The sequence below is a fragment of the Mustela erminea genome, chromosome 2, assembly GCF_009829155.1.
Source record: "Mustela erminea isolate mMusErm1 chromosome 2, mMusErm1.Pri, whole genome shotgun sequence".
NCBI lineage: Eukaryota > Metazoa > Chordata > Mammalia > Carnivora > Mustelidae > Mustela > Mustela erminea.
In genome coordinates this window covers 27,213,910-27,241,671 of record NC_045615.1, presented here as the reverse complement: position 1 = coordinate 27,241,671, position 27,762 = coordinate 27,213,910, and the positions used below count along the sequence as shown (strand labels likewise).

General features: G+C 38.5%; 1 protein-coding gene across 7 annotated transcripts in view; it reads right to left on the bottom strand.

The window, feature by feature from the left end:
• NEK1 (NIMA related kinase 1) overlaps positions 1 to 27,762 on the bottom strand; it is a 216,186-nt gene that overhangs the window by 79,803 nt on the left and 108,621 nt on the right. For all 7 annotated transcript variants that reach the window (XM_032332563.1, XM_032332561.1, XM_032332564.1 and 4 more), the window contains 3 exons: positions 8,831 to 8,962; positions 6,414 to 6,479; positions 6,112 to 6,340 (listed from right to left, as the gene is read on the bottom strand). In XM_032332563.1, coding sequence (XP_032188454.1) covers positions 6,112 to 6,340; positions 6,414 to 6,479; positions 8,831 to 8,962 — 427 coding nt within the window. The remainder of the gene's footprint in view (positions 1 to 6,111; positions 6,341 to 6,413; positions 6,480 to 8,830; positions 8,963 to 27,762) is intronic.

Sequence of the window (27,762 nt, the reverse complement as noted above, 5' to 3'; positions counted from 1 at the left end):
TAGTTCTTTGAAAGTAAGTATCTGCAAATTAGCAGGTGATATTCAGTTTCATAAAGGAAAAATGATTCCCAGTAGGGAATCAACCTTTAAAAGGATAGTTAAAAAGTAGTATTTAACAAATACAACTGGAGAAACTAAATATCCTTATGAAATGATATTAACTTAGTTCCCTTTGATACAGGGAGGGAAAACCAGGTAGAGCCGATGGTCTCTCTGAGCGGAGGTGACAGAAATTGGAAGTCTAGGAGGCAAAAGTGGCTAATGTTAGCAGAACAGAATACAGAATACGGAAGAGTAGAAAGCTATACAAATAGAACTCAGAGTCTTCTTGGAGTCTTAAGCTAAATACTGATCACCACACACATGGGAAATTACTATAATCTAGGTAAGAGACCCAAAGGGAGTAGAGGGAATAATACCTGGAGTTCAAGCAAGGTAGGTCAAAAATAGTCCCTCTTCCCACCAGCCAGAAAAAGAATGTCCTCTGATTCACCAGTCATTAGGTAGATTACTCAGAGAGGTTTTAGATTCAGTGAAAGGGGACAGATTAGCCAGGGGTCCCATCTAATAAAGCCTCTTTTTTTTTGTTGTTAAGATTTTTTAAGATTTTAAGAGAGAGAGAGACAACAGCATGAGCAGGAGGGGCAGAAAGAGAAAGAGAGAGAATCTCAAGCAGACTACCCACTAAGCATGGAGCCCAACATGAGGCTCGATGCCAGGACCCTGAGATCATGACCTGAGCTGAAACCTAGAGTTGGATGCTTAACCGACTGCACCACCCAACCTAAAAAGCTTAAAAGCAAGACCTAAAAGTGTGAAGCTTTTTAAAAGTAACTGAACTCTGTCCCAGAACAAAAATCAAGAACATTTATAGGAATACAAAAACATACAGCCACCCATTTACATAAAATTCATGGTATGGCTTCCAAAGAATGATCAAGCAGGCACAGAAGCAAAAGAATTCAACTTTTAATAAAGAGGGGGAAAAGTCAATTAATATTAACCTAAAAATGACAGACTGATTTAATTAGTAGACAAGGCATTTATAACAGTCATTACAAGTGAATTCTATATGTTCAATAAGCTAGAGAAAGACTGATGATAATTAGAGAAAAGAAAAACATTAACAAGATACATATAAACTTCTAGAAAAGAAGACAAAAAAAGCTGGAAAAAATAGCAAAAATTTATCCAAATTTGCTGAAAACTACCCACATTTTCAAGAAGCCCAACAAAACCCAAGCAAAAGAAACATGAAGAAAATGTCACCAAGGTGCATCATAATGAAATTTACTAGCTTAGGGGAAAAGTCTAAAATTATCCAGAAGAAATAAGACACATTACATACAGAAGAATAATAAGGATGACAAAAGATTCTTGTCACAATAAATGCAAACTAGAAGACAATGGTACAATATCAATAAAGTTATAAAAGAAAAAAATATTCAGAAAAAATACCTGTGCAAAAGTAAGGCAAAATGAACATTTTTACAGACATACAAAAGCTTAAAGATCTCCTCGCCAGCAGGACTACATTACAAGAAATGTTCAAGAAAGTCCTTCAGGCAGAAGAAAAATGGTACCACATGGAAACGTGATTCACACAAATATCATGAAGACCACTGGAAACAGTAACTACATGGATAGATACAAAAAGGCTTTTTCTCTTACTATTTAAAGCTCCTTCAAGGAGAAATGATCATAATGTATTGTGGGGTTTATAGCATAAGTTAGGAAAAAAACCCAAAAGCAATGGCACAATGACTGGAAGGGAATAAATCTTAAGTATACAATTTTAAGGGTCTTATATTACATGTGAAGTGTAATCAATTGCTGGAAGATAGACTGTGTCATAAGTTAAAAGATGTGTGCTATGAACTCTAAATTAAACACAAAAATAACAGAACAATAAACTGCAGTTAATAAGCCAATAACAGACAAAATAGAATCATAAAGATAATCCCAAAGAAAGTAAAACAAAAGGGGAAAGGAAACAAAGAATGGATAAGACAAACAAATAATAAACAGCAAAATGACATTTTTAGATCTGACCATATTAACAATCACATTAAATACAAATGGTCTCAACAACCAAGTTAAAGAGTGGATTAAGAAAAGCAGACCCAACATATGCTGCCTATAAGAAACCTATTTTAAATATATAGACACAAACAGATTAAAAGGAGGGGGGAGTGGATAAAGATATATCAACTAACACTAAGCAAAAAAAATAAGTAAATAAAATACAAGTGACTATCAGTAACAGAGTAAATTTTAAATAATGTTTTAAAAGGAACAAACTTGATAATCACAACGCAGATGAATCTCAAAAATCATTATGATAAGTTATTAAACAATAACTTTGTGTAATAACAATTACACAAAAAAGTAAAAATTGTTAGTCTGTTTAAATGAAATTCCAAAACAGAGAAAGTTAATCTAAGATAGAAAAAATTTGGAGAAAAGTCCCCTCTGGGGGACTAGAAGCAGAAACTGACTGGGAAGAGGAATGAAACTTTGTTTGGGAAGATGGTGATGTTCTGTATCTTGAAAGGAGTGTGGGTTATGTAGGTGTAGGCATGTGTTAAAACTCAACAAACGGGGGCACCGAGGTGGTTCAGTTAGCTAAGCGTCTGACTCTTGATTTCGGCTTAGGTCCTCATGTCAGGATCAGGAGATCAAGCCCTGTGTCAGGCTCTGTGCTGTCAAGCAGCCTGCTTAAGTTTCTCTCTCTCTCCCTCTCTCTCTGCTCTTCCTCACTGCTCATGTATGAATGTACTCTCTCTTTAAAAACAAATAAATAAATAACTCAGCAAATGTACTTTTAAAATATCTGCATTTCATTATATGTAAATTTAATATTAAAAAAACAAACTTCTAAACAAATATCGAACTCTATTTAATGATATGTATACTACGAAGTACTTAGAACAAAGTATATCAATATCTGCAATGAACTTTAAACTGCATGAAAAAATAAGATACACCAATTGTTGGATATTAAGGTGGACAGATACGTGATCATATAAAGCACAGTAAAATATTAATCACATACTCTCAATGGAGAGTACATGGTTTGCACTGTGAAATTATTTCAGGTTTGCTATGTTTGAAATTTTTCATAATAAAATGTAGAAAAACAGCCATGAGAAAGGATGAATATCTACCATATGCACTGACATGGATGGAACTGGAGAGTATTATGCTAAGTGAAATAAGTTAAGCAGAGAAAGACAATTATATGGTTTCACTCATCGGTGGAACATAAGGAATAGGGCAGAGGACCACAGGGGAAAGGAAGGAAAACTGAACGGGAAGAAATCAGAGAGGGAGATAAACCATGAGAGACTCTGGACTCCAGGAGACAAACTGAGGGTTGCGGAGGGGAGGGCGGTGAAGGGATTGGGTAACAGGGTGATTGGTATTAAGGAGGGCACATGTTGGGATGAGCACTGAGTGTTATACACAACTAATGAATCTAATGAATTGAACACCATTTCAAAAACTAATGATGTGGGCTAACTGAACGTAATAAAAAAAAAATAAAATATTGCGAACAGTAAATCATGTAGATCATACAATGGACTATTAAATAGCTATAAAGAAGATATAGGAAATTTTTTAATGTAGAGATATGAAAAGATTTATAAAAGATATTTACATGTAAAATAAATACAACAGATGATACATAACATAAATGCAACATAAAGGTATAAGATATATGTCTTTATTCAGATACACACACACACAAAGGAGCTCAGAGGGATAAACAATGAACTACCTCAGTGGTTACCTGGTAACAAGGATGGAAATGGAATATACGGTGAAGTGGAGAGAAATTTTATACATTGTTTATACCATGTAAAAACATCACATAAATATATTGCATATTTAGGTTAAACACGATTTTTGAACTCATGAAAGGAAGTATTGTTCATATAACAGTATTAGTCTCATGCTAACTTTCCACATAAAAGTGCTTTTAATAAGGTAATGAGGTGTCTCAAATGTCCTCATCTTATTTGTCTGAGATAGGCCTATCTAATCATTCAAAATTACCAATTCTTGTGTTTCTCATCTGCATATAACCTTTCCTCCTAGTTTTTAAGAAAATATGGCAGGAAAAAAATATGGCAGGAATTTTTTCATCTTATATAAAACTTACTTGCATCTCTCTACCTTTGCCTTTATCCCAACCTGTCACACTGGTGTGAGTTTATTGTCTCAGAGGTGCTCTAAATCATTTACAACCCCATCACCTGAGAGATCTCACAACATCAGTTGTGTTTATCATCATGTTTATGTAATTAATGACCACTTCTATGCATAAAATATGTGCTACATGATAGGGAACACAAAACATGCAGCACAACTCCCATGAGAGAAGACAGAGGATTATCTCATGGGAGATGGCTACTGATTAATAATCAACACAAATATAACACAGATAATGGAATTATCTAACAAAGATTTTTAAAGTTATTATAAAAATTTTCCAGGAAACAATCATGAATGCTCTTTATAGCAATGAAAAACAGTCTGAAAAAAGAAATAGAAGACATTAAAGAAAATTTTAAGAAATTCAAATTTCAATACCCCTAAATAAAATTTTACTGGAAACACAGCCATGCTAATACATTTGCATATTGTCTATTGTTACTTTCACACTATATTAGAGAAATTCCAACAAGAGTCCTTATGGCCTGCGAAACCTAAAATTACTATCTGGTATTCACAGATAACATTTGCTAACCCTTGTTTCAAAGACTGCACTCTGCACTCAGAGTAAATTCAGACTGTTTCAGAGAGCCAATGTATAGTAGTACCCTTCATGATCTGGCCCTGCTTACCTCCTTGAAGGCTTTTTACTTGCCATTCTTTGTCTTAACTTCTGAATTTTAGCCATCCATTCTGAATTATACCAAGTTCCCTGAATTTTACACACTTTCTCACCTTGGTCCTGGTTATTCTATGCCTAAAACACTTGGCTTGGATTTTGGTTTAGTTTAACTACTTATTCCTAGGCTAATCCCTTTTTCCAGAAAGCATTTCCTTGGCTTCCCTAAGACTGATACATGTCCTAATACATATTCTTACAGCAGGCTATGATAATTTCTAGTATATTCCTTATCAATTACAATTGTCTCTATCTTGTCTCTCATTCCACCAGAACCTAAGCTCCTTAAGGGGAGGGATTATGTCTTAACCATTATTGTATCTTCATTGCTGAGGAATGTGTGGCATTTAATGGGACTAAAAAGAACTGCTGAATAAGTAAATAAAAGAAAAGACACCACAGGTTAGAGTCTTTGAGCTTTTCTCGAATGCAAGAAAGAATTCTATGAAAACAGTCCTTTAAAAATTACTTAAAACTGTATTTAGTTGGTTGACAATCAGACTTGCCCTTTCAGAATGTAAGCTCCAAAAAGCACATGCTTGCATTTATTATTGTATCTCTCTCTGTGGCTTGGACAATGCATGAAAACTGTTGCTCAATAATTATTGCTGAATAAATAAATCATTAAGTGAGATCTTTTCCATACACCTGGCTACATACCGAAGAGACCTGAGATTCTGTTAAAGTTTGCTACTTTCATTCTCAAACAGATTAAAGTAATACAATTGGTAGAAAGAGTTAAAGTAATATAATTTAAATATTTATCATTAGTTCCCACTCTCATACCACATACTAGTGTAATAAAAAATCCTTGCTATTCTTTTTTTTTTTTTAATATTTTATTTATTTATTTGACAGAGAGAAATCACAAGTAGATGGAGAGGCAGGCAGAGAGAGAGGAAGGGAAGCAGGCTCCCTGCTGAGCAGAGAGCCCAATGCAGGACTCGATCCCAGGACCCTGAGATCATGACCCGAGCCTAAGGCAGCGGCTTAACCCACTGAGCCACCCAGGCGCCCAATCCTTGCTATTCTTTTTTTTTTTTTTTTTTAATCCTTGCTATTCTTAAGGCTGAATAGTTTTCTCCACTTTTCATATACAAAGAAATTTTGCCAGCCTCTCTCAATCCTTCTAAGTGTTCTTTCTTTCCAAGCATCCAGTCTACAAGTTTACATGTGTGCTAGACCATCATAGAATATCAACATTTTATACATACTTTCAGTAGCAGAGAAGGATGTGTCCAGTGTTAACTCATCCAAAGGAATGACAAGTTGACCTCCTGCCTCCCATTTCTTGCGATCAGATGGAACCGATTTTTCTTTTTCATGCTCTTTGGCATCCGCATTAACAACTATCTCACACATATCAGAGTGACATTGTTTTTCTTTTTCATCTTCTTGAGCTTTAAGATTTTGATTTAATCTACGTAGTATTTCTCGCTTACTCTGAAACAGTTAAAGTGTTATATTTTAATATCTATACAATTAAGTAAAATGAGAATTTGAAAACTGTACTTACTGAAATAGCATTGTTAGTCTTCTGCATGTCTTCTGAGGTTTCCTGGGTATCAGTTAAACTTCTGTCCTATAAATATAGATAGTTACAGAGTAAGGAATGTTATTTTAAATGTCTACCTTAAAAACTTACATATTTTTATTACTTTTTGTTTTTCATTAGTTGCTCCTTGTCAATTTTTTTTTATCCCTGTAAATTGTTAACATAGCTTCCTTCATTATCAGAAATGAGAAATAGTTACATATAATCAGGTAATAGATTTAATAGAAGGAGGGCCAATTCTCAATTATTTATCTTATTTTTAGACTACTGATCACATACATATTTATCTACATCTTCTTCCTTTTTGACATCTTTTTTTTTGGTAATTTGGTAATTTTATTTCAATGGTAGAAATAAAAAGAAAATTAACTGCTCCATTTTTTTTTTTTTTTTTTTTTTTTAAGTGAGAGACTGTGCATATACTCAAGGGAGGGGAAGGGGAAGAAGGGGAGAGAAAATCTTAAGCAGGTTCCACATACAGTGCAGAGCCCAATGCAGGGCTTAATCTCACCATCCTGAGATCATGACCTAAGCTGAAATCAAGAGTCAGATGCCTAACCAACTGATTACTCATATACTCTTTTAATCAAAGCTAGGGAGTTTTGGTGGATAAAGTAAGTCAGGCTAAGCTGTGTTATTTTGAAGCTGCCTTTATGTTTCATGTATATATATTCCTATAAAGCCATACTACCAAACATAATTGAGAATTGGCTTCTCTCCATAAGCAAAGAGAATAATAAAAATAAGTTCTGAGTCCTTTATACCAACAATAATATAAAGTCTGTCTTTTGATTAGTATAATCATAGTGATCTAGACCAATGAGAATTTTTAAACACATGAAAAGAAGTAGTTATGAAAGTTATGAAAGCAAAAGTATCTGAAAGATGCAAAGAAAGAACATTTTTCGAAGTTTTAAATAAGCAGTATTTACCAAGACAATACATAAAGAAAAACCATTTCATTATACAGATTACTTCAAATTTTATAATATTTGAGGAAAATACAAAAGAGTAGAGTGGTCAGTTTTAAAGTAATACATGTAAATGAGACAAAGAGCATTTTACCCAATAAAGTAGTCAGGAATTAGCAGTCGCTACAACCAGAGAGATGAACAGCTAGTTGAGATGTGAGACTGGGTACCAGGAAGGAAAACACACAGTGGTATCTAAAGTTGAAGTGAACAATGCAGCACACGCAAAACCATTATCAGAAAGAAAAAGAGACTAAACCTACTGGAAGAACAATAGTTTGTATATGAAGTTCTTGAGAGTGACCAAGAAACTTGAATTTTCCTACTCAATCTTATTTTCAAGAAAAACACAAAGGCCATAAAAAAAAAAATTGGTGTATCAGTAACATCAATGTTGTCTGCAAAAACTTAATGAAACTCAGCAATTAAAAGGCAAAGACAATAAAAAAGAAAAGAGAAAATCAAGTTAATATGTTATATAATTCAGTAGACTTTTCCTCTCCGGTGTGTTAAATTCTAGGCTGAAATTCCCTATGAAGAGCCCATTTCCTTTAATCTCAGCACAGAGTTTTCTTTTCTTTTTTTTTTTTTTTTAAAGATTTTTATTTATTTATTTGACAGAGAGAAAGATCACAAGTAGGCAGAGAGGCAGGCGGAGGGTGGGGGGGATGGCAGGGGGGTAGCAGGCTCCCTGCCAAGCGAGAGCCCAATGTGGGGCTCGATCCCAGGACCCTGAGATCATGATCTGAGCCGAAGGCAGAGGCTTAACCCATTGAGCCACCCAGGCGCCCCAAGTATTCACGTTTTAAATGAACACCTGACACATACTTCTAAGTTTAAACTTTTTACTTGCCCCAAATTCTTTGTTTCCGTATTCATATAGCATGATAGTCATTTGTAGAAGGTAAAAGAAAAAATTGATGGATTAAGTGTAATTATATTAAATCTTCCAACATCTGTTGTGCCAAAAATTAAAAAATAAATATAAACATGTCTTGGACTTTATTCCTAAAGTTAATTAATTAAAGTACCAAAGAGACATTATTTAAATAAAAAATGAACATTTGTTTAAAAAAAAAGGAATCTTTGTTAATTGTGAGAGCTGGGGTATAAAATGTTTGTTGCATTATATTCTGTACATTTCTATATATATTCTATTTGTTAAATATTCTTTTAAAGTAAAAATGAGAGACAATCAGATAAATCTATTTTTATGTACTAGATGGTCCTAGATATAAACCTATGAGCAGTGAGGCTCCAACACTCACAGTAAACCATACAAAAAAATCTTAAGCTATTTTATTTTCCCTAGAAAAATTTAATACATTATGAATTAATGTAACTTCATTAAATTTAATCCTTCTAATAAACTTTCACTTTGAGGAGTTCTAAATTTAAGAAACTTACCAAACCCACTTCTTTCAAAGCTGAAGTCACAGAAATAACAGATCTCATCTGTTGCTTTGATGGAGAACCACCTGTTTCATGTTGTCCCAAAGGTGGAGACATATCAGAATTCTTTACTCCTTTAGCCACCAACTATAATAAAGAATTTAAATACAATTGCAAATGTATAGTTGTATAAAGAGATAAAAATTTAAAAAAGTAAAAATATAAGATCACTGTTTATCCACTCTCTCTAAAAGTACAGCTTTTTCATTTCTCAATTTTTTTTAAAAGATTTTATTTATTTGACAGAGAGAGATCACAAGTAGGCAGAGAAGCAGGCAGAGAGAGGGAGAGGAAGGGAAGCAGGCTCCCCGCCTGGGATCATGACCTGAGCTGAAGGCAGAGGCTTTAAACCACTGAGCCACCCAGGCGCCCCTCATTTCTCAATTTTTATTGTAAAAGACAATGTGCTAAGTCTGAGGAAAGATCAGAAGAGAAAGAAACATCTCTGGCCTCAGATGTAAAATAATAAATCTCATGTAGTACTACATAACTCCTTTCCATTGCATTAACAGTGTTTAATAAAAATAACCTTTAAAAAAATCCTGACTTGTAAAAGACATTAAATTTTAATTCACTACAACACTTGATGGGAAAAGTATTTTACTTATTAATCTCACACTTCAAAGAGAAATTCTTGTGCAAATTCTAAAACTTCAGTACAATCTTCTTGAAGTTTGAAGATCACCCGACATAAGAATCCTCATTATAGGAATGTCAACATATTGGAAGAATGGAAGAAATGAAAGGTGCAAGTAACAAGATTTTAACTTCACCAAAAACAGCACTTATTATAAACATATAAGATATAATTCATTTTTATCTTACCATTTAGACTCTAAACTATATGAATGAACTAAGATACTGAACCATCAATAAATATAAGGAAATGGCATTCACAGATATGCTCACAGTAACATGGCAGCAAGTCTGCTCACTACTTCGTTCTCTCCTTCAAACCAGTAAACAAAAATTTCTACACATTTCAAATGCAACATTTACTGAACATCTTGTATTTATAAGTTAGCAAGACAATTATAATATCTAGTCTTCAGGACTCTCATTTTTTTTTTTTAAGATTTTATTCATTTATTTGACAGACAGAGATCACAAGTAGGCAGAGAGGCCAGCAGAGAGAAAGAGGAGGAAGCAGGCTCCCTGCGGAGCAGAGATGTGGGGCTCGATCCCAAGACCCTGAGATCATGACCCAAGCTGAAGGCAGAGGCTTTAACCCACTGAGCCACCCAGGTGCCCCAGGACTCTCATTTTATACTAATAGCCATGTTGTTCAAAAGAAGATGGTGGTAACGAACACAATAGTGAAGAACAAAGTTCAAGGATTTCTACGCAACTTCTTCAAGTCTTACTATAAAGCTACAGTAATCAAGGCAGTGTGGCACTGGTGAAGAACAGACAAATAAACCAACAGAACAGAATATAGCTCAGAAACAGACTCACACAAATACAGTCAAATGATCTTTATCAAAGGAGCAAAGGCAACTCAATGGACAAAGAATAGTCTTTACAACAAATGGTGATCAAACACCTAGACATCCCAGGCCAAAAAAAGGGGTGGGAGATCTAAACAGAGACTTTACACCTTTCACAAAAATTAACTCAAAATTCATTATAGACCTAAACATAAAATGCAAAACTATAAAAGTCCCAGAAGGTAACAAAGGAGAAAACCCAGATGATTTTGGATTTGGCAAGACTTTTTAGATACAACATCAAAGGTACGATCATGTGGGGCACGTGGGTGACTCAGTGGGTTAAAGCCTCTGCCTTCAGCTCAGGTCATGATCCCAGGGTCCTGGGATCGAGCCCCTCATCAGGCTCTCTGCTCTGCAGGGAGCCTGCTTCCTCCTCTCTCTCTCTGCCTACTTGTGATCTCTGTCTGTCAAATAAATAAATAAAATATTTAAAAAAAAAAAGAAAGAAAAAAAAAGGTACAATCATGAAAGACAGAATTAATAAGCTGGACTTCACCAAAATTCAAAACTTTTCCTCTGTGAAAGACACTGGTGAGAGAATAAGACAAGACACAGTCTGGGGGGTGCCTGGGTGGCTCAGTGGGTTAGAGCCTCTGCTTTCAGCTCAGGTCATGATCCCAGGGTCCTGGGATTGAGCCCTGCATCAGGCTCTCTGTTCAGGAGGGAACCTGCCTCCCCCTCTCTCATTCCTGCCTCTCTGCCTACTTGTGATCTCTTTCTCTGTCAAATAAGTAAATAAAATCTTAAAAAAAAAAAAAAAAAGTCTGGGAGAAAATGTTTGCAAAACACATAAAGACTTAAAGTACCGTTAACCAATACATACAAAGAGCTCTTAAAACTCAACCATAAAAAAAACAAACCACCCAATTAACAAAACGTACTAAAGAACTGAACAGACACCTCACCAAAGACATATGCGAACAGCAAATAGGCATATGAAAAAATGCTCCACATCATATGTCATTTGGGAACTGCAAATAAAAATAATGTGATACTACCACATCTACTACAATGACTAAAATCCAAACCACTGATGCACCAAATGCTGCTGAGGATGTGGAGCAACCAGAATTCTCATTCATATCTGATGGTAAGTCAAATGGTATAGTGGTTTGGAAAACAATTTGGCAGTTTCTTACAAAGTTACACAAATGTAAACCATGTAACCCAGCAATCACACTCCTTGGTATTTACCCAAAGAAGCTGAAAACTTATGTTCACACAAAAACCTGTACACAGATATTTATAGCAATTTTATTCACAATTACCAAAATTTAGAAGCAACCAAGATGTCCTTTAGTAACTAAATAGATTTTTTAAAAACTGGTACATACATGGAATATTATTCAGTGCTAAAAAGAAAGGAGCTATCAAGTCATGCAATGTCATAGAGGAATCTTAAATGCATATTACTAAACAAAAGAAGTCAATCTGAAAAGGCTATCTACTGCGTGAGGGCCTGGTTGGCCAGAGGGAGTCATTTTGTGTTTATGCGGTAAACTTAGATTGACCCTATGCAGTAAACTTAGATTGACCCTGCCCCTCCCAGAGGAACTTACTTGCAAAGCCTAGATACAAGGGCGGGTCAGGCTAGGTGAAGACATCCAATCAGTGGGGCGCACATATATCTACTAGGGTAAATTGAAATTCAATTGGCCACCTGTGTGTTACCTAGCAGTTTTTTTCTGTGTGTGGCAGACCTAGCATGACTGTGCAGTTTTCTCTGTGTATTGCAATCTCATTGGCCACCTGTGTATAGCCCGGCTAAACTACCTCTATAAAAGTACCTCTGTGAGGCTGGGAGGGGTCGCCTCTTTGCAAGAGATGGCCCTGACTGGATTGTCGATGCTTGGCACGAAATAAAGCTTTGCTTGACCTTCGCTTTGTATCAGTCTTGCTCCTTTGATTACGGACCCTAACAACTGTATGACATTCCAGAATAGGCAAAAATGTGGACACAATAAAAAGATCAGTGGGGGCACATGAGTGGCTCAGTTGGTTAATTGTCTAACTTTGGCTCATGTCATGATCTCAGAGTGCTGGAGCTTGGGCTCCATGCTCAGTGAGCGGTCTGTTTCTCACTCCCTCTGCCCCTACCCAGGCTCATGCACGTGTTCTCGCTCTTTCTCTCTCTTTCAAATAATAAATAAAATCTTTTAAGAAAAAAACAGTAAAAAGATCAGTTGTTGCCAGAGGTTGGCAGAGGAGTGGTAGGAGGAATGAACAGGCAAAGCCCAGAGAATTTTAGGAGAGTGAAAATACTCCATATGATATCATAATGATGGGTACATGTCATCATACATTTGTCCAAGCCTACAGAATGTACAGGGCCAAGAGTGAGCTGTAAAATAAACTACAGATTTTGAAAGATGATATGTAAACATAGGTTCATCAATTGTAACAATGTACAACTCTGGTGAAGGATGCTGATTAATGGGAGAGGCTATATATATGACGGGGCAGGGGATGTATAAGAAGTCTCTATCTTCCTCTCAATTGTGATGTGAACCAAAAACTACTCTAAAAAAATCCTTTATATATAAAAAAAGACAGAAACACTGCAGAAACATTGCTCTAATCCATAGTTTAGCACTGCTGAAAAAGTAAACTATTATTTAAGATGTTTTATAACTTAAGAAATCTAAAGCTAACACAAGTATTATCTCCTTAAAAGAGATAAGAGTATTCTGAAACTTTAAGATGGTCTTATTTCATACAGGATATTCAAAAAAGGTACCATAAATTCTAAGAAAATAAAGGCAAGTTCCACTTTGTTCTGAAAAAATAGCAGCATTCTTAGAAAAGTATGATATTTCTCTAGATTAGATGATTATTTTGAAGGTAACAGATTAATTTGGATGTATAAACTCATCATTTTATTTAAGCCAATAAATACTTCTCTAACCACATATCCTATTTATCCACAGTATAGTCAAGTGAATGTTTAAATTCACTTAAAGAAATGATTTCTATTTTTTTTTTGAGAGAGAGAGAGAAAGAGTGAGTTTGCATGCCTTCAAGCATAAAGGTAGGGACAGAGAGATAATCTTAATAGAGAGATAATCTTAAGAAGACCACGCCCAGTGTGGAAACTGACACAGGGCTCCATCTTATAACCCTGAGATCATGACCTGAGCTGAAATTAAGAGTCAGTCACTTAACTGACTGAGCCACCCAGGCACCCTGATTTCTGCTATTTCAAAATTCACATCAGATTTATTTATCAAAATAGCAGAAATCAGAAATCTGATGTGATTTTTTGAGAGAAAAATATTCAATATTTGATAAAAATTAACCAACATATTCAAAGATGTTTTAAGTGCCGAGTACAGTGCCATATAATGGACATCCAAATTGAATGATACATGGCAACTATGTGACGTGACAGATGTATTAACTAGACTTACTGTGGTAACCGTTTCAGAATATATACATATACCAAATCATCATGTTATGTACCTTATACTTACACAATATTGTTTGACAACTATATCTCAGTAAAATTAGGGGGAAAAAACTAATATACTGCAGACCAGAACTAACTGCAATAATTTTCTAACAAACAAAAGACAAAAACAAAATGGATCATATAATGCTTTCTTTCTAGGGACTATAAATTATAAGAGAAAGGGAAACATAAATCGATCAGTACGTTACAGAGAAATAAAAGTAGATAGATGTGTGTTAAATGGTCTGGAAGAAAAATAAACAAACAAAAAAAAAAAAGAGAGAGAGAGAGAGTGGGGGGGAAAGAACTGTATAAAGCCAATAAGGGAGATGATAAGAGTGGCCTTTGCAGGGCAGCCAGTTTGAACAGCCATTCATTGTTTAAGGAGGTCATATAATATAGTTCTAGTGGGACAGTTCTACACTTAAATCACCAAACTCTCATTTACTAGTCCTGTGATTTTTCATGGTTTCTTATCCTCCTTAAACTTCAAACTTTTTCTCTTTAAATTGGGAATGTTACATTCATTATCTCCTTACTGTAGGGATTAAATGTGATAATTTATGTAAAGTGACAGTTGTGTTCCTAATAAACAGTAGTAATTACACTTCAGTAAAGATTTATTTAGTTTCTATTAAATAAGGTTATTTGGCTTAAGTACTAAAAGTCTGATTTTAGACCCTGACAAAATAAAAAAACTGACTTTGTTCAAATGGCTAATAACTGGCATATAGTCTATTACCTAAGACAACCTGACAATCAGACAATCTGAATCAGGCAATCTAATTCAATGTGTAAGACAGAGTTAATGTTACCTTGATAATAATGACCTTCAGCAGCTTTCAGTAAATGCTTATAACAAACATATACTAATCTCTCCTGTGGGTCAACTAAACTAAACAGATCCTAAGACCCGAAATAATAAACACACAGAATAAGTCAGACATAATGAAATCTAAACCAAAGAACAGACTGCCCTACAAAGTATTCCAATTACTTAATAACAAAACTATGTCAGTTAACAAAAATATAAAGGTAATTCAGAGTAACTACTGAGATGCTGAAACATCATTATAAGCCCAGGTAACACACACCACTACTTGATTAGTACAACAGGAGCTGGGCCTTCTATATAAACATAATGGATATATTATTCATAACCTGAATGTTAAGGCTATTCAATGTTAACCAGATCTTGAGACAGAATAACTTATTTTTAATTTGTCAAAAGAGAAAACACTAGACTGAGTTCTTAATTCAGGAAGTTCATCCAGCAACAGAAAACACAAAAATAAAACTAAGAAAACAAAACCAAGTTTCACAGATGATAAAGACATTAAAGCCTCAAAAAAAAATTTTTTTTGTTAAAATTTATTACCTAGTTACATCTAGTTAAGCACAGTTTTTCAAAATCCAAAGTAGGAAAAAAAATGCAACAAAAATAAAACAATGACTTGAAAGTTTCATTAGGCAAGTTAAAAAAAATAAACTGCTTTAGGGGCTATTTTCCTCAGCCATTTTCTCACTAAGTTCCTAAATTCAAGACTTTTCTACTTACATCACCACAAAAAGTTTTTAATTATCACTGTAAAATTGCTTATATTTTATCGTCAATTGTATCTGTTTCAATTTCCTGAAAAATTAATCAGCAGTGCCACCAAATGACAAAAGGCAAAATTTCACCAGTGAGTCCAGGTTTATAAACACATGAAACTATCGGTTTACCTATTCTTGAAGCATAAATATAAATATTACTTCACCTCTAAATTCTGAATGACTTAAAGATTTTATGTTGGGAAAATTTTAAATTGGCCTGATTCCATATTTTGAATATAGAGCAATTTCACACATAATTTTATATAACTCAAATAAACTACACAGTTAAATTTTATTAAATTCACATTTAACCTCTTAAAACCTCATCACTGAAGAACTAAAAATACAGAAATATTTTTTCTGATGAACTGGTAATGCTATAATGTATTTATAAGAATGTCTATGAATAAGAACAAGGTGGCCAGAAGAGTATTTCTCTACCCTGGAAGGAAGCCTTATAGAACTTTATGGCAGATTCAAAGAATAGGACAAAGACAGAAACAAAAATGAAACAGACAAGGAAAGAGATAAATGCAGTGAAAAAGGAATTCCTCATACTCAAAAACAGTCTCTCACCAAATCAATACATATTTTCCCTGATTGTTTTTAATTTCATTTTAATTATTAAATGCACTGCTACTCTTTTTAAAAATTATTTATTTATTTATTTATTTGACAGAAAGAGAGAATGAGAGAGGGATCACAAGCAGGGGGAGTACGAGAGGGAGAAGCAGGCTTCCCACTAAGCAGGGACCTGATGGGGCTGGATCCTAGAACCCTGAGATCATGAACCCAAGCTGAAGGCAGACACTTAAATGACTGAGCCACCCAGGAGCCCCTAAATGCATTGCTACTCTTAAAAACCTTTCTTCCTGGGGTGCCTGGGTGGCTCAGTGGGTTAAGCCTCTGTCTTTGGCTCGCGTCATGATCTCAGGGTTCTGGGATGGAGCCCCGCATTGGGCTCTCTGCTCAGCAGGCAGCCTGCTTCCTCCTCTCTCTCTCTCTCTGCCTGCCTCTCAGCCTACTTGTGTGTCTGTCAAATAAATAAATAAAATCTTAAAAAAAAAAAAAAAGCTTTCTTCCTTACGTTTCACTCAGAATATGAGCATATATGCCAACTGAGAAAAGCAATACTATATTATTTGGGGGAAAAAACTATCACAACACATTAACACCTGAAAATTTTTCATTTTAAAATCCTATGCTGTACTATAATTTTTATACTGAAATATGTCAAAGAGAAAATTCCATAAAATGGGTCTTACATGCCAAAAAATCAGAATAATTAAGGCAATGATTTCTACAATTGTTAGATCAACGATATTTTTGATAATCCATTGAAAGATATGTGGTCCTTAAAGGGATAGTATCCAAGATCTATAAAGAACTTATCAAACTCAACCCCCAAGAAACAAATAATCCAATCAACAAATGGGGAGAAGACATGAAGAGACACTTCTTCAAAGAAGACATACAAACGGCTAACAGACACATGAAAAAATGTTCAACATTACCAGCCATCAGGGAAATACAAATCAAAACCACATTGAGATACCACCTTATACCAATCAGAATGGTTAAAATTAACAATACAGGAAACAACAAATATTAGTGAGGATGTGCAGAAAGGAGACCCCTCTTACGCTGTTGGTGGGAATGCAAGCTGGTGCAGCCACTTTGGAAACCAGTATGGAGGTTTCTCAAGATGTTAAAAATAGAGCTACCCTATGACTCAGCAATTGCACTACTAGGTATTTACCCCAAAGATGCAGATGTACTGAAAAGAAGGAGCACTGCACCCCAGTGTTCATAGCAGCAATGTCCACAATAGTGAAACTGTAGAAGGAGCTGAGATGTCCTTCAATAGATGAATGGATAAAGTTTTAAGTACTTAAATTATGAAGACTATTTTTCTAAATAACTTATACAGAATAATATTAGAGACCAGGCCTTTCATTTAGGAGATAAGGAAATAAAGACCCACAAACATTAAGTCAGTTTTCCAAACAGGCAAATTAACTGGCAGAGCTGAGACTAAAAAGCAAGTATTCTGATTCTTAGACTCATTTTTTTTCTCATGACACAAGAATGAATTCAGTAAACCAATGTTTGAGCACTCCTCTATATATAACTCTGAAATGTCATGAGCCATAGAATTCCCAATGAATTTGTGTTACTATTCACCAGATGCCAGGCTAAGCATTTTACAAGGTAAATCAGGGTCCTTTGGTTGAAAAAAAAAAATAGAAACTAATTCTGGAGGAAAGGAGGGGAGGAAGGGTAAAGAAGAAGAGAGAAAAGAACTGTAAGATTATAAAAGCAAAGGGAAGCCCTCCAAATACAAGAGTAGCTGCATGGATGAACCTAAGAAGCGAAACTTATTCTTTGTTTCATCATGTTCTCTTACTGGATTCAATAAACTTCAAATCTTTTGCTATTATGCTCCAGCTTTAAGCCATGCGAAATGATTCATTTGGTCTACTTTAGATGACATGCCTATCTTTTAGCTAGGAGAAGCCAGAATACCTTGTTTGACAGTCTTACCAAAAAAGCACACAATAATCCCCCCAAATGAAAAAGGGTTGCTTGCCTGTTGGACCTGACAAGTCAGGCACACTGCCACGATCTAAAGCTGCCACCATACAAATACTTCTAAAAGAACTTGAGGAAATATAAAGTTGTCCCATACTAGGAACTAGTATTCTCTATCAATAATAAAATCATAAAAGCTTTCATTTGTGCACACTTTAGAACTATCCAAGACAGATACACTATTAACAGAGAAAACGCATACAGAGAAAAAACTTTAAACTGGTTTAAAAGGCTTAGAAAGCAAAGACTTTGGCGGGGGGGGGGGGGGGTTCCTGGACTATATTTTAACTATATGGATGCTCTTGAAAATGCATTGGTTGGATGGGTGAGGTCTACCTAGTGCATCCTCTGGAAGGAGAAGCCAAGCTCCAATTGCCTATCTGAGGGAACAGAACTGTGCTAATATACAGCTGCCTAGTAATAAAAGTATTATCTGAGAATGTATAGTACCTGCTCAGAGCTGAATCAATGTTGGACATAATTTATAAAATGTACTTGTTGACATATAAAACCTAACACACTTCCAGAGGTGCTCCCCTGTTCCTCTCCCTCTGCCTACTCTACCATTACCACAACCACCTGTGAAACTTCTGCTGCTGCTGCTTAGGGAAAGTTAACTAAATGCATCAAGGAGCAGCAGTGAAATAGGGTTCCTCAGCCTTAGTGGAATCCTGATTCTCTGATGTTCTTGAAAATTTTCATGTCAAAAAAACTTATCTTGCACACCTCTCTGAAAACACTGTTAATGTCCAGTGACACTTGGAACAGGGAGCATAATTCAAATTGACCTCATGATGTGTCTGCTTAAATGGATGAGATTATGTGGCTGTAAGGGCCTTCTTAGCCAGAAGGAGTCATTTTGTGTTTACGCAGTGAACTAAGATTGACCCTGCCCCTCCCAGAGGAACTTACTAGCAAAGCCTAGATACAAAGGCAGCTCAGGCCAGGTGAAGACATCCAATCAGTGGGGGCGCATATATCTACTAGGATAAATTGAAATTCAACTGGCCACCCATGTGTAACCTAGCATGACTGCAGTTTTCTCTGTGTATTGCAATCTCATTGGCCACCTATGTATAGCCAGGCTCAACTACCTCTATAATAGTTAGTCTGTGAGGCTGAGAGGGTTTGCCTCTTTGTAAGAGATGCCCCCGACCGGTCGGTTTGATTCTTGATGCTTGGCGCGAAATAAAGCTTTGCTTGACTTTTGCTTTGTATCAGTCTCGCTCCTTCGATTACGGACCCTAACACTGGGGGCTCGTCCGGGATCAAACGACGAGAACTGAGCCAGCATTAGAATTTCTGGGAAAAGTCTCCGGAGGTAAGATCTCGGGATCCAGTCTGTCTGGTTGTGGAGCTCCAGGGTATAGCCCACCAGGGATAAGCTGGACGCAGCCATGCTCCCCAGGGCTGGAGTGGATGCAGGGATGCCCCATCTCCACTGGTAATCAACAAGGGGTTCGAGTCCTCCTGGGCAGTCAAGGGGTTTGAGTCCCCATAGGCGGTCGGGGGGTTCGAGTCCCCCTGGGTGGACAGGGGGTTCGAGTCCCCCTGGGCGGTAGGGGGGTTCGAGTCCCCCAGGCGATCAAAAGATCATGAAAGTCCCCACCGGTGGCAGGTTCTGGGTAAGGACCGCTGGGCCTGCGGTTGTCTTTGTTTTGTCCTTCTGTTATCTGTCGTGCTGTTTGTTGTGTATGCAGGGAACTGAGAAAGTCCCCACCAGCAGCAGACTCTGGACAAGGATCACTGGGCCTGCAGTTGTCTTTGTCTTGTCTTTTTGTTGTCTGTTGTGTTGTTTATTGTGTTTGGAGAAATGAGGCAAGCGGGGAGTAAAGGACCTGTGACACCCCTAAGTCTTGTTCTCTGGCATTTCAAGGATTTTCAAGGTAAAGCCACCCAGTCAGGTGACCAGGTTTACCCGGGAAAACTAAATACACTCTGCTCACTTTCTCCCCAGGGTGGCCGCCAGAGGGAACATTTGCCTTGGCTCAGATCTACTCTACCAAGAGTGAGGTCTTCGGTCTCCATCGAGACCAAATACCATACATCATGGCCTGGTGATATATGATAGAAGAGCCACCGTCATGGCTCAAGTCTCACCTTCCCCCTGCTAATGAAACCATCTCTCTCCCTCTAAGGCAGGTAAGACTAGCAAAACCAGAACAGAAAGATGAGGGGGAACCAGGGAAGAAGACCATCCTACCTCCGTCAGAAGTGGAGGTTGTGGAATTCTGCCCCCCTTATCTGTCCCCTAAACCTGACTCTCGATCCCGAGACGCCCTTACCAGTCCACCTCATACGCGGTCGGGGTCCACCTATGGGACCACCAAGCAGAAAGACCTCCCTGATCCTTCCCCTTTCCTCTATCCCCCTCTGCCTCCCTTTACCTCGCCAATGCTGCCTCTCCATGAGGTTGTTCTACCAGATGGGAGAGGGTGCCCCCATCTAACCTATATCCCTTTCTCCTCTTCTGACATCTATAACTGAAAGGCCCAACACAAATCCTTTTCTGTCCACCCTCAGGATTTAATTAGTCTCTAGGAGACTTTCTTACCCACCAGCCCACCTGGGTGGATATTCAACAGTTCCTTATGGCTCTCTTTAACGCGGAAGAGAGGGATCGCATCATTTGACAAACCCATAAGGTGATAAGTGAGAGACTTGGCAAGGACCTCAATCCCCAGCGGATGGAGGACTACTGCCCAAGGGAACCCCCCAGACTGGGAGCCAAACTCAAATGAAGGTAAGGAGAGCCTACGCTTCTACCGCCAGGAGGCCTCTGTGCAGTTGCAAGGAGACCCATAAATTTATCTAAAATTAGTATGGTGACTCAAGATAAAAATGAGTCTCCAGGAGCTTTCCTAGAAAGGCTTATTAAAGCCTATAAAATGTATAGCCCGATCGACCCTGAGGCACCTGAAAATCAGAGGGCAGTGAATCTTGCTTTTGCCAGTCAGTCAGCCCCAGATATAGGGAGAAAACTTCAGAAAATTGAAGGATTTGAAGGGAAGAATCTGACTGAGTTAGTGAGAATAGCAGAAAAGGTATTTAACAACAGGGATGCACAGGAGGAAGTTTTTGGCATTACATGAGGCAGGGAAGGGATGGTAAATGGAAGGAAAAGCCTAAGCACAGAGAAGACAGGCGGGAAGATTTAGATTAAATCAGTGTGCTTACTGTAAGGAAAAAGGACATTGGGCCAGGGAGTGCCCCAAAAGGAAGACAGCTATACTGGCCTCCAGAGACTGAAGGGGCCATGGTTCGGAGCCCCTCCCTGAACCTCAGGTAAAAACTGAAGTAGAGGGGAAATCAACTGAAACCTATGGGAAAACTATCTGGAGAGGAAGTCTGGGTACAAGGGGCAAATGGCATAAAAAGACATAAATGGACAATTGTGCAGATGTTTGTGGCAGCAATAAATGAATACCTTCTTTATGAGCCAGTCTCAAAACCAGAGGAGACAAAGCTGGGGGGAGCCTTCTCCAAACCCTACAGGTCGAGTTTCCCGAAGTCTGGGCAGAAAGGAAACCCCCTGGCTTGGCCAAGGGACAGCCTCCAGTGGTGATACAATTAAAAGCGACGGCTATGGCTGTTCAACCTGGCAGTACTCCCTCCCATGAGAAGCAAAGGAAGGGATCAGAAAGCACATTAACCACCTCTGAGGAGATGGGATCCTAGTTCCTTGCAAATCTCCATGGAACACACCTTTGCTGCCCATCAAAAAGGATAAGACTGGGGAGTACCGATCCGTTCAGGACTTGCGGGAAGTTAATAAACGGGTTGAAGATCTCCACCCAATGGTTCCTAACCCCTGTACCCTATTCTCCCTCCTGGGTCCCCAAAGAACTGTGTATACCATCTTAGATCTCAAGGATGCACTTTTCTGCATATCTTTAGGAAGGGAATCTCAGCCCTTTTTTGCTTTTGAGTGGTCCAACCCACAGGAAGGATTCCAAGGCCAGCTCACCTGGACAAGACTTCCCCAAGGATTCAAGAATTCACCTATTATCTTCGATGAGGCCCTACATGAGGATTTCCGTGAGTACAGAACCTCCAATCTGGGAGTCACTGTGACAGTATGTTGATGACTTCCTAACAGCCACTGAGGACTATGAGTCATGTTTATGGGGGACAAGAGCTCTCTTACAGACCCTGCAGGAAAAAGGGTATCGGGTGTCAGCAGAGAAAGCACAGGTCTGTCAGAGCCATGCCACTTATCTAGGCTTTGATCTCCACGAGGAAGTACGTTCACTGCCTGAGTCCAGGAAACAGGTGATCACCCAATACCCCCACCCCACCACGTCCCAACAAGTGAGGGAGTTTCTTGGGATGGTGGGCTACTGTAGGCTGTGGATACCACTGTTTGCGGAGATTGCCCGACTTCTCTACGAACTGGCAAAAGCGGGGCTCACTATGATAGAGTGGACAGCTGAAGCAGAAGGAACATTTTGGGAATTACAGACAGCCTTACTGAGTGCCCCAGCACTGGCCATCCCAGATGTTACCAAGCCCTTCCACTTGTATGTGGATGAAAAAGCGAAAGTGGCCAAAGGAGTTTTGACTTAGACTCTGAGGCCTTGGCAAAGGCCAGTAGCCTATCTTAGCAAGACCCAGTAGCGGCTGGGTTCCCCCCTTGCCTCCGCATAATTGCTGCCAAGGCCCTCCTGGTCAAGGATGCAAGTAAATTGACTTTGGGTCAAAATCTCATCTTGACCACCACCCATGCTATCAAGGGCCTTCTCCAGACTCCACCAGACTGATGGATTATGAACGCCCAAGTGACAGGGTATCAGGCCCTCATCAACGACCAAGAGTGACCTTCTAGCCCCCGGCAGTGCTAAATCCAGCCACGCTGCTGCCAGAGGAGCTGGCTGACCACCCACATGACTGTAGGGAAGTCCTAACCCAAGTCACAGGAGTAAGGTCAGACCTCAGAGACATTCTCCTTCTGGATGTGGAGATGATTCTATTCACAGACGGGAGTAGCTACATGGTCAATGGAAAGAGGTATGCGGGGGCTGCGGTGGTTTCCCCTGAGTAGGAACTGAACAGCAGCCCTGCCACACAGAACATTGGTGCAAAAAGTGGAGCTGATTGCACTCACCAAGGCACTGCAGATGGCCAAAGGTAAAACCGCCAACATCTATACGGACAGCAGGTACGCCTTTGCTATTCTCCATATACATGGGGCTATTTATAAAGAAAGGGGCCTATTAGCAGCAGAGGGAAAAGGAATTAAAAACAGAGGAGAAATACTGGCTCTCCTCCAGGTGAGGTGGCCCAAAAAAGGTGGCCGTTCTGCATTGCCCAGGACACCAAAAGGGGACTGATCTGATTTCAAAAGGAAACCAGTTAGAAGATCAAGGTGCAAAGCAAGCAGCCCAAAAAACAGTGCAAGAGCTGGTTACACTCCCAGCTCCAGCTCTACCAGAAAAACCAAACTATTCAGAAGAAGATTTAAAGTATTTACAAAAATGGGCTAAATTAGACTATGAAGGGGATTTGGCTAAGACTAAAACAGGAAAGTTAATTCTTCCTCGGAGACTAGATCAGAAGTTAGTAGACCAGATACATCAGGGTACTCATTTGGGGACACGCAAACTCAAGGAACTTATAGGCAAGCAGTTCCAGGTTTCTAAATAAGGGCGTATGGTTCAGGATGTAGTTGATAGATGTGCTCAATGCCAGGCAGTTGATGTGGGAGGAACTAGAATGGGAAGAGGGAAAAGATAAAGAGGTAAGGAACCAGGAATTTATTGGGAAATAGATTTTACAGAAATGAAACCCAGAAAATATGGGCACAAGTATATGTTAGTTTTTGTAGATACCTTTTCAGGCTGGGTAGAGGGTTTTTCCGCCAAACATGAGACGGCAGGAGTGGTAGCCAAAAACCTATTAGAAGAAATAATTCCTAGGTTTTGGCTGCCTCTCGTGACAACATGCCTCTCTGCTTGTGACAACTCCCTCTCGTGCCTCTCAGACAACGGCCCTGCATTTGTGAGTTCAGTTTCACAGGCATTGGCCAAGGCTGTGGGCACTAACTGGAAACTACATTGTGCCTACCGGCTCCAGAGTTCCAGGCAGGTAGAGAGAATGAACTGAACTCTTAAAAAGACCTTGACAAGGCTAATTCTGGAGACTGGCAGTAGATGGGTGGATCTCCTTCCTTTCGCCCTCCTCAGGGTGCAATGTACACCCTACTTAAACAAGGTGACCCCATTTGAAATAATGTTCGGGAGAACCCCCACCCACCCCGATCTGCCCTTGGTTACAAAAGGTTGCTCTAGCAGAGTCTGCACTCCCGTCACCGCAGGCATTACAGTCTGTCTTAAAAAGAGCTCACGCAGGGATCCGAACTGCCCACACTGAGACAGAGACGGAGGTGGAACCACATCCTTACCAACCCAGGGACTTGGTTTGGATACACTGCCATCAAGTGGGAAACTTGGAGCCTCGCCGGAAGGGACCGTTTACTGTCATCCTGACCGCCCCCACAGCAGTAAAAGTAGAAGGCATCGGCCTGGATTCACGCAGGTCACGTCAAATGAGCTAAGGACGAGGACACTCCCCCAGAGGTGGAAGCCACAGCCGATGGACCCCACTGACCATGGACTAAAGCTAAGACTCAAAAGACTATGAGTTCATTGTTGCTCCTATTGTTACCTGTTTGTGTAAGAGCTTCTGAGTCACCTCATAAAACAAAAAAAATGTAAGTGGAAAATTAGACGAACGGAATTAGGAAAATGGAAAAGGTTATACAAAGCGGTGAATGGCTAACTCATCAGCCCACTGTGCACTAATGTTACTTTTTGGTCCCTGCATTATAAATGCCCTAAAGTCATTTGTACAAAACAAAATAAGAGTGATAAAAATGTTAGTCTTACATGCTCAATATAACCCCTTACAACAGGAGAACATAGAACTAGCTGAAAAGTCAAGGATTTGACTAATCTCCAAAGAAAAGGGGGGAGTGTAAGGGCCTACTTAGCAGAGGGGGTCATTTTGTGTTTATGCAGTGAACTTAGATTGACCCTGCCCCTCCCAGGGGAACTTACTTGCAAAGCCTAGATATAAGGGCAGGTCAGGCCAGGTGAAGACATCCAATCAGTGGGGGTGCATATACCTACTAGGGTAAATTGAAATTCAATTGGCCACCTGTGTGTACCCTGGCATGACTATGCAGTTTTCTCTGTGTGTTGCAGACCTAGCATGATTGTGCAGTTTTCTCTGTGTATTGCAATCTCATTGGCCACCTGTGTATAGCCAGGCTCAACTACCTTTATAAAAGTTAGTCTGTGAGGCTGGGAAGGGTCGCCTCTTTTATCTAAGAGACGGCCCCGACCAGTCGGTTTGATTCTTGATATTTGGCGCGAAATAAAGCTTTGCTTGACCTTGGCTTTGTATCAGTCTCGCTCCTTTGATTACGCACCCTAACAGTGGCAAGACTAAGGATAAGAACAATCTGAAGTAGTCAAAGATGGGGAGTAGGTCCACCAGAAGCCTTACAGGCCTATATGGCAGGTCCAAAGAATGAGAGAATGATAGAAAAAGATACACAACAAAGAGTGAAATGCACAGCAGAAGGAACACAGCATATTCAAAATATAGTCTCTGACCTAACCAAAGAATAGATTTTCACAGATATGTTTCCTGAATTGATACTAAGAAATATGCAGATTGGGTACCCCACTATGATAATTTAGATTAAAAATACAGTAAACAGCTCCATTTAGAACTGTAGAACTGTAACTGGAGGATGTCAATGGAAGTGTCAAGCACCAATGAGAATAAGAAGACAAAAAAGGGGTGCCTGTGTGGCTCAGTTGGTTAAGCAACTGTCTTCAGCTCAGGTAATGATCTTGGAGTCCTGGGACTGAACCCCAAGTTGACTCCCTGCTCAGTGGGGAGTCTACTTCTCCTCCCTTTCCCTCTGTCCCCCCACTCATGCTCAAGTGTTCTTTCTCCCAAATAAATAAATAAAAATCTTTTTTAAAAAAGGAAAAGAAATAAATGAAACAGTCAACTGAATCGATAGATATACTGATACTGAATGATCAAGCATATATTTACACTGAGTCCTGGACAGTGGTCACGATCTTGTTGAATGGGTAGGACAATGGGAAATAAGCTATAAAAAGAAAGCCTTTTTGGGGAACTGTGTTTTCGAAAACCGTTATACAAGATGTACTTAAGACCACATTTAGAGGTGTTTGTGGGCTACAAACACCTCTAGAGGTGTTTTGCCATCAAAAAGCAGATTTCAGGAAAGAAACATAATTACACAGCTCCGCTTTGTGTTCCCTGAGCTATATTAACTTGGGCTTTGGAAGCATAAGATTCTGAATCACTAAAATGAGCAGTTCCTACATGACGGAGAAAAGGAAACATTTCCCATTGATAAATGTGCTACTCCAGTATCCCACGTGCCAATCACAACATGAACCAAGACACAGCCATTCATTTTACTCTGGGGAAATCACAAGGTATATACATAGCTGGCACAGACTTGCAGTTGGCTATATAAGCCTGCTGCCGAGACAGGCCTATGCATGCATGCATACCAATAGCAGAAGATATGGAGTAGCTGTTCCATCTCTAAGATTAAAGGGTATCACATAATCAAAGCCATGTAGACCGCTATTATCAAAAATGTGGATGCCCCATCTAATTTTGAATAGATCATATTTAAAAAATAAGGCTGATTTACAGTAAGCATAAGTGTATCATATTTAATGGATATATTACTATCCCAATCACCTTCATGTGCTATATGAACTGCTAGAATGCATTATTAAAGACTAAACTAAAAACTGCAAGGGCAATTAATGGTCCGTAAAATTTGCAACTGCAATATTATTGCTGAACACAAGGATGATAGCAGCAGGCTTATCATGAAGAAAGCTGATTGAAAAAAAATACACAGGGAGGTTCATACGGATTCATCTTGATATAATCTCTACCCCACTGTGCAAATGAGCACAAGATGAAATGTCCCTGTTTCCTGTGTTGAAGACATAAAACCAAGAGAAAAAAGCAGATTGTTCCTGTTATATATATAGATCGATAGATCGGTCAATCAATCTATATATATATACCACCAAAGGTAGGCTCATACTATTTTCCAGATTAAGGTAACCCTGAAGGGACTTGGGTAATAAAAGAAATCATTGGTTCTGACTATGAAGATGAATTAGTTCTACTTCTGACAAATTTGGTTGTTGAAACTTTCTCTTGAGGAACAGCTGATGAGTTAGCACTGTAATTATCTCATACTCTTGCCCTATTCATGTTACTCCATCTGAAGTAAGGGGGAGGAAAAGGGAATTAAGGAACACTAGGTTTAAAATATTTAAAAAGTATAGCAATCTAAAGATAGGTAAATTTTGGACAATGGGCCAAGAGATAATTACTAGACACTCTTGGGGAAGATGAAATATATTATCACAGTTAGTTTCACATTCAAACTTGTCCATGTTATATCAGGAAAGAAAAAGGGGGAATGAGATGAGATTTCTCTACTGCTAGACTTTTAAAACTTAGGAGAAAAATGTAACTAACAGGATGAACAAATCAGAACAGCTATTAAATGAAATTACTTTGAACAGAAAACAAAAAAGAATTATCAAACAATCCTTAAATTTACTCTAACTTCTGGAATTGTCTCTTTCACACATTCCCTTATAGCTAAGTGGTTCTTTTTCATCAGGAAGCTGGTAAGAAGAGAATCTTCCTATATGTTACTCAACTGGTGAATTAAGAAG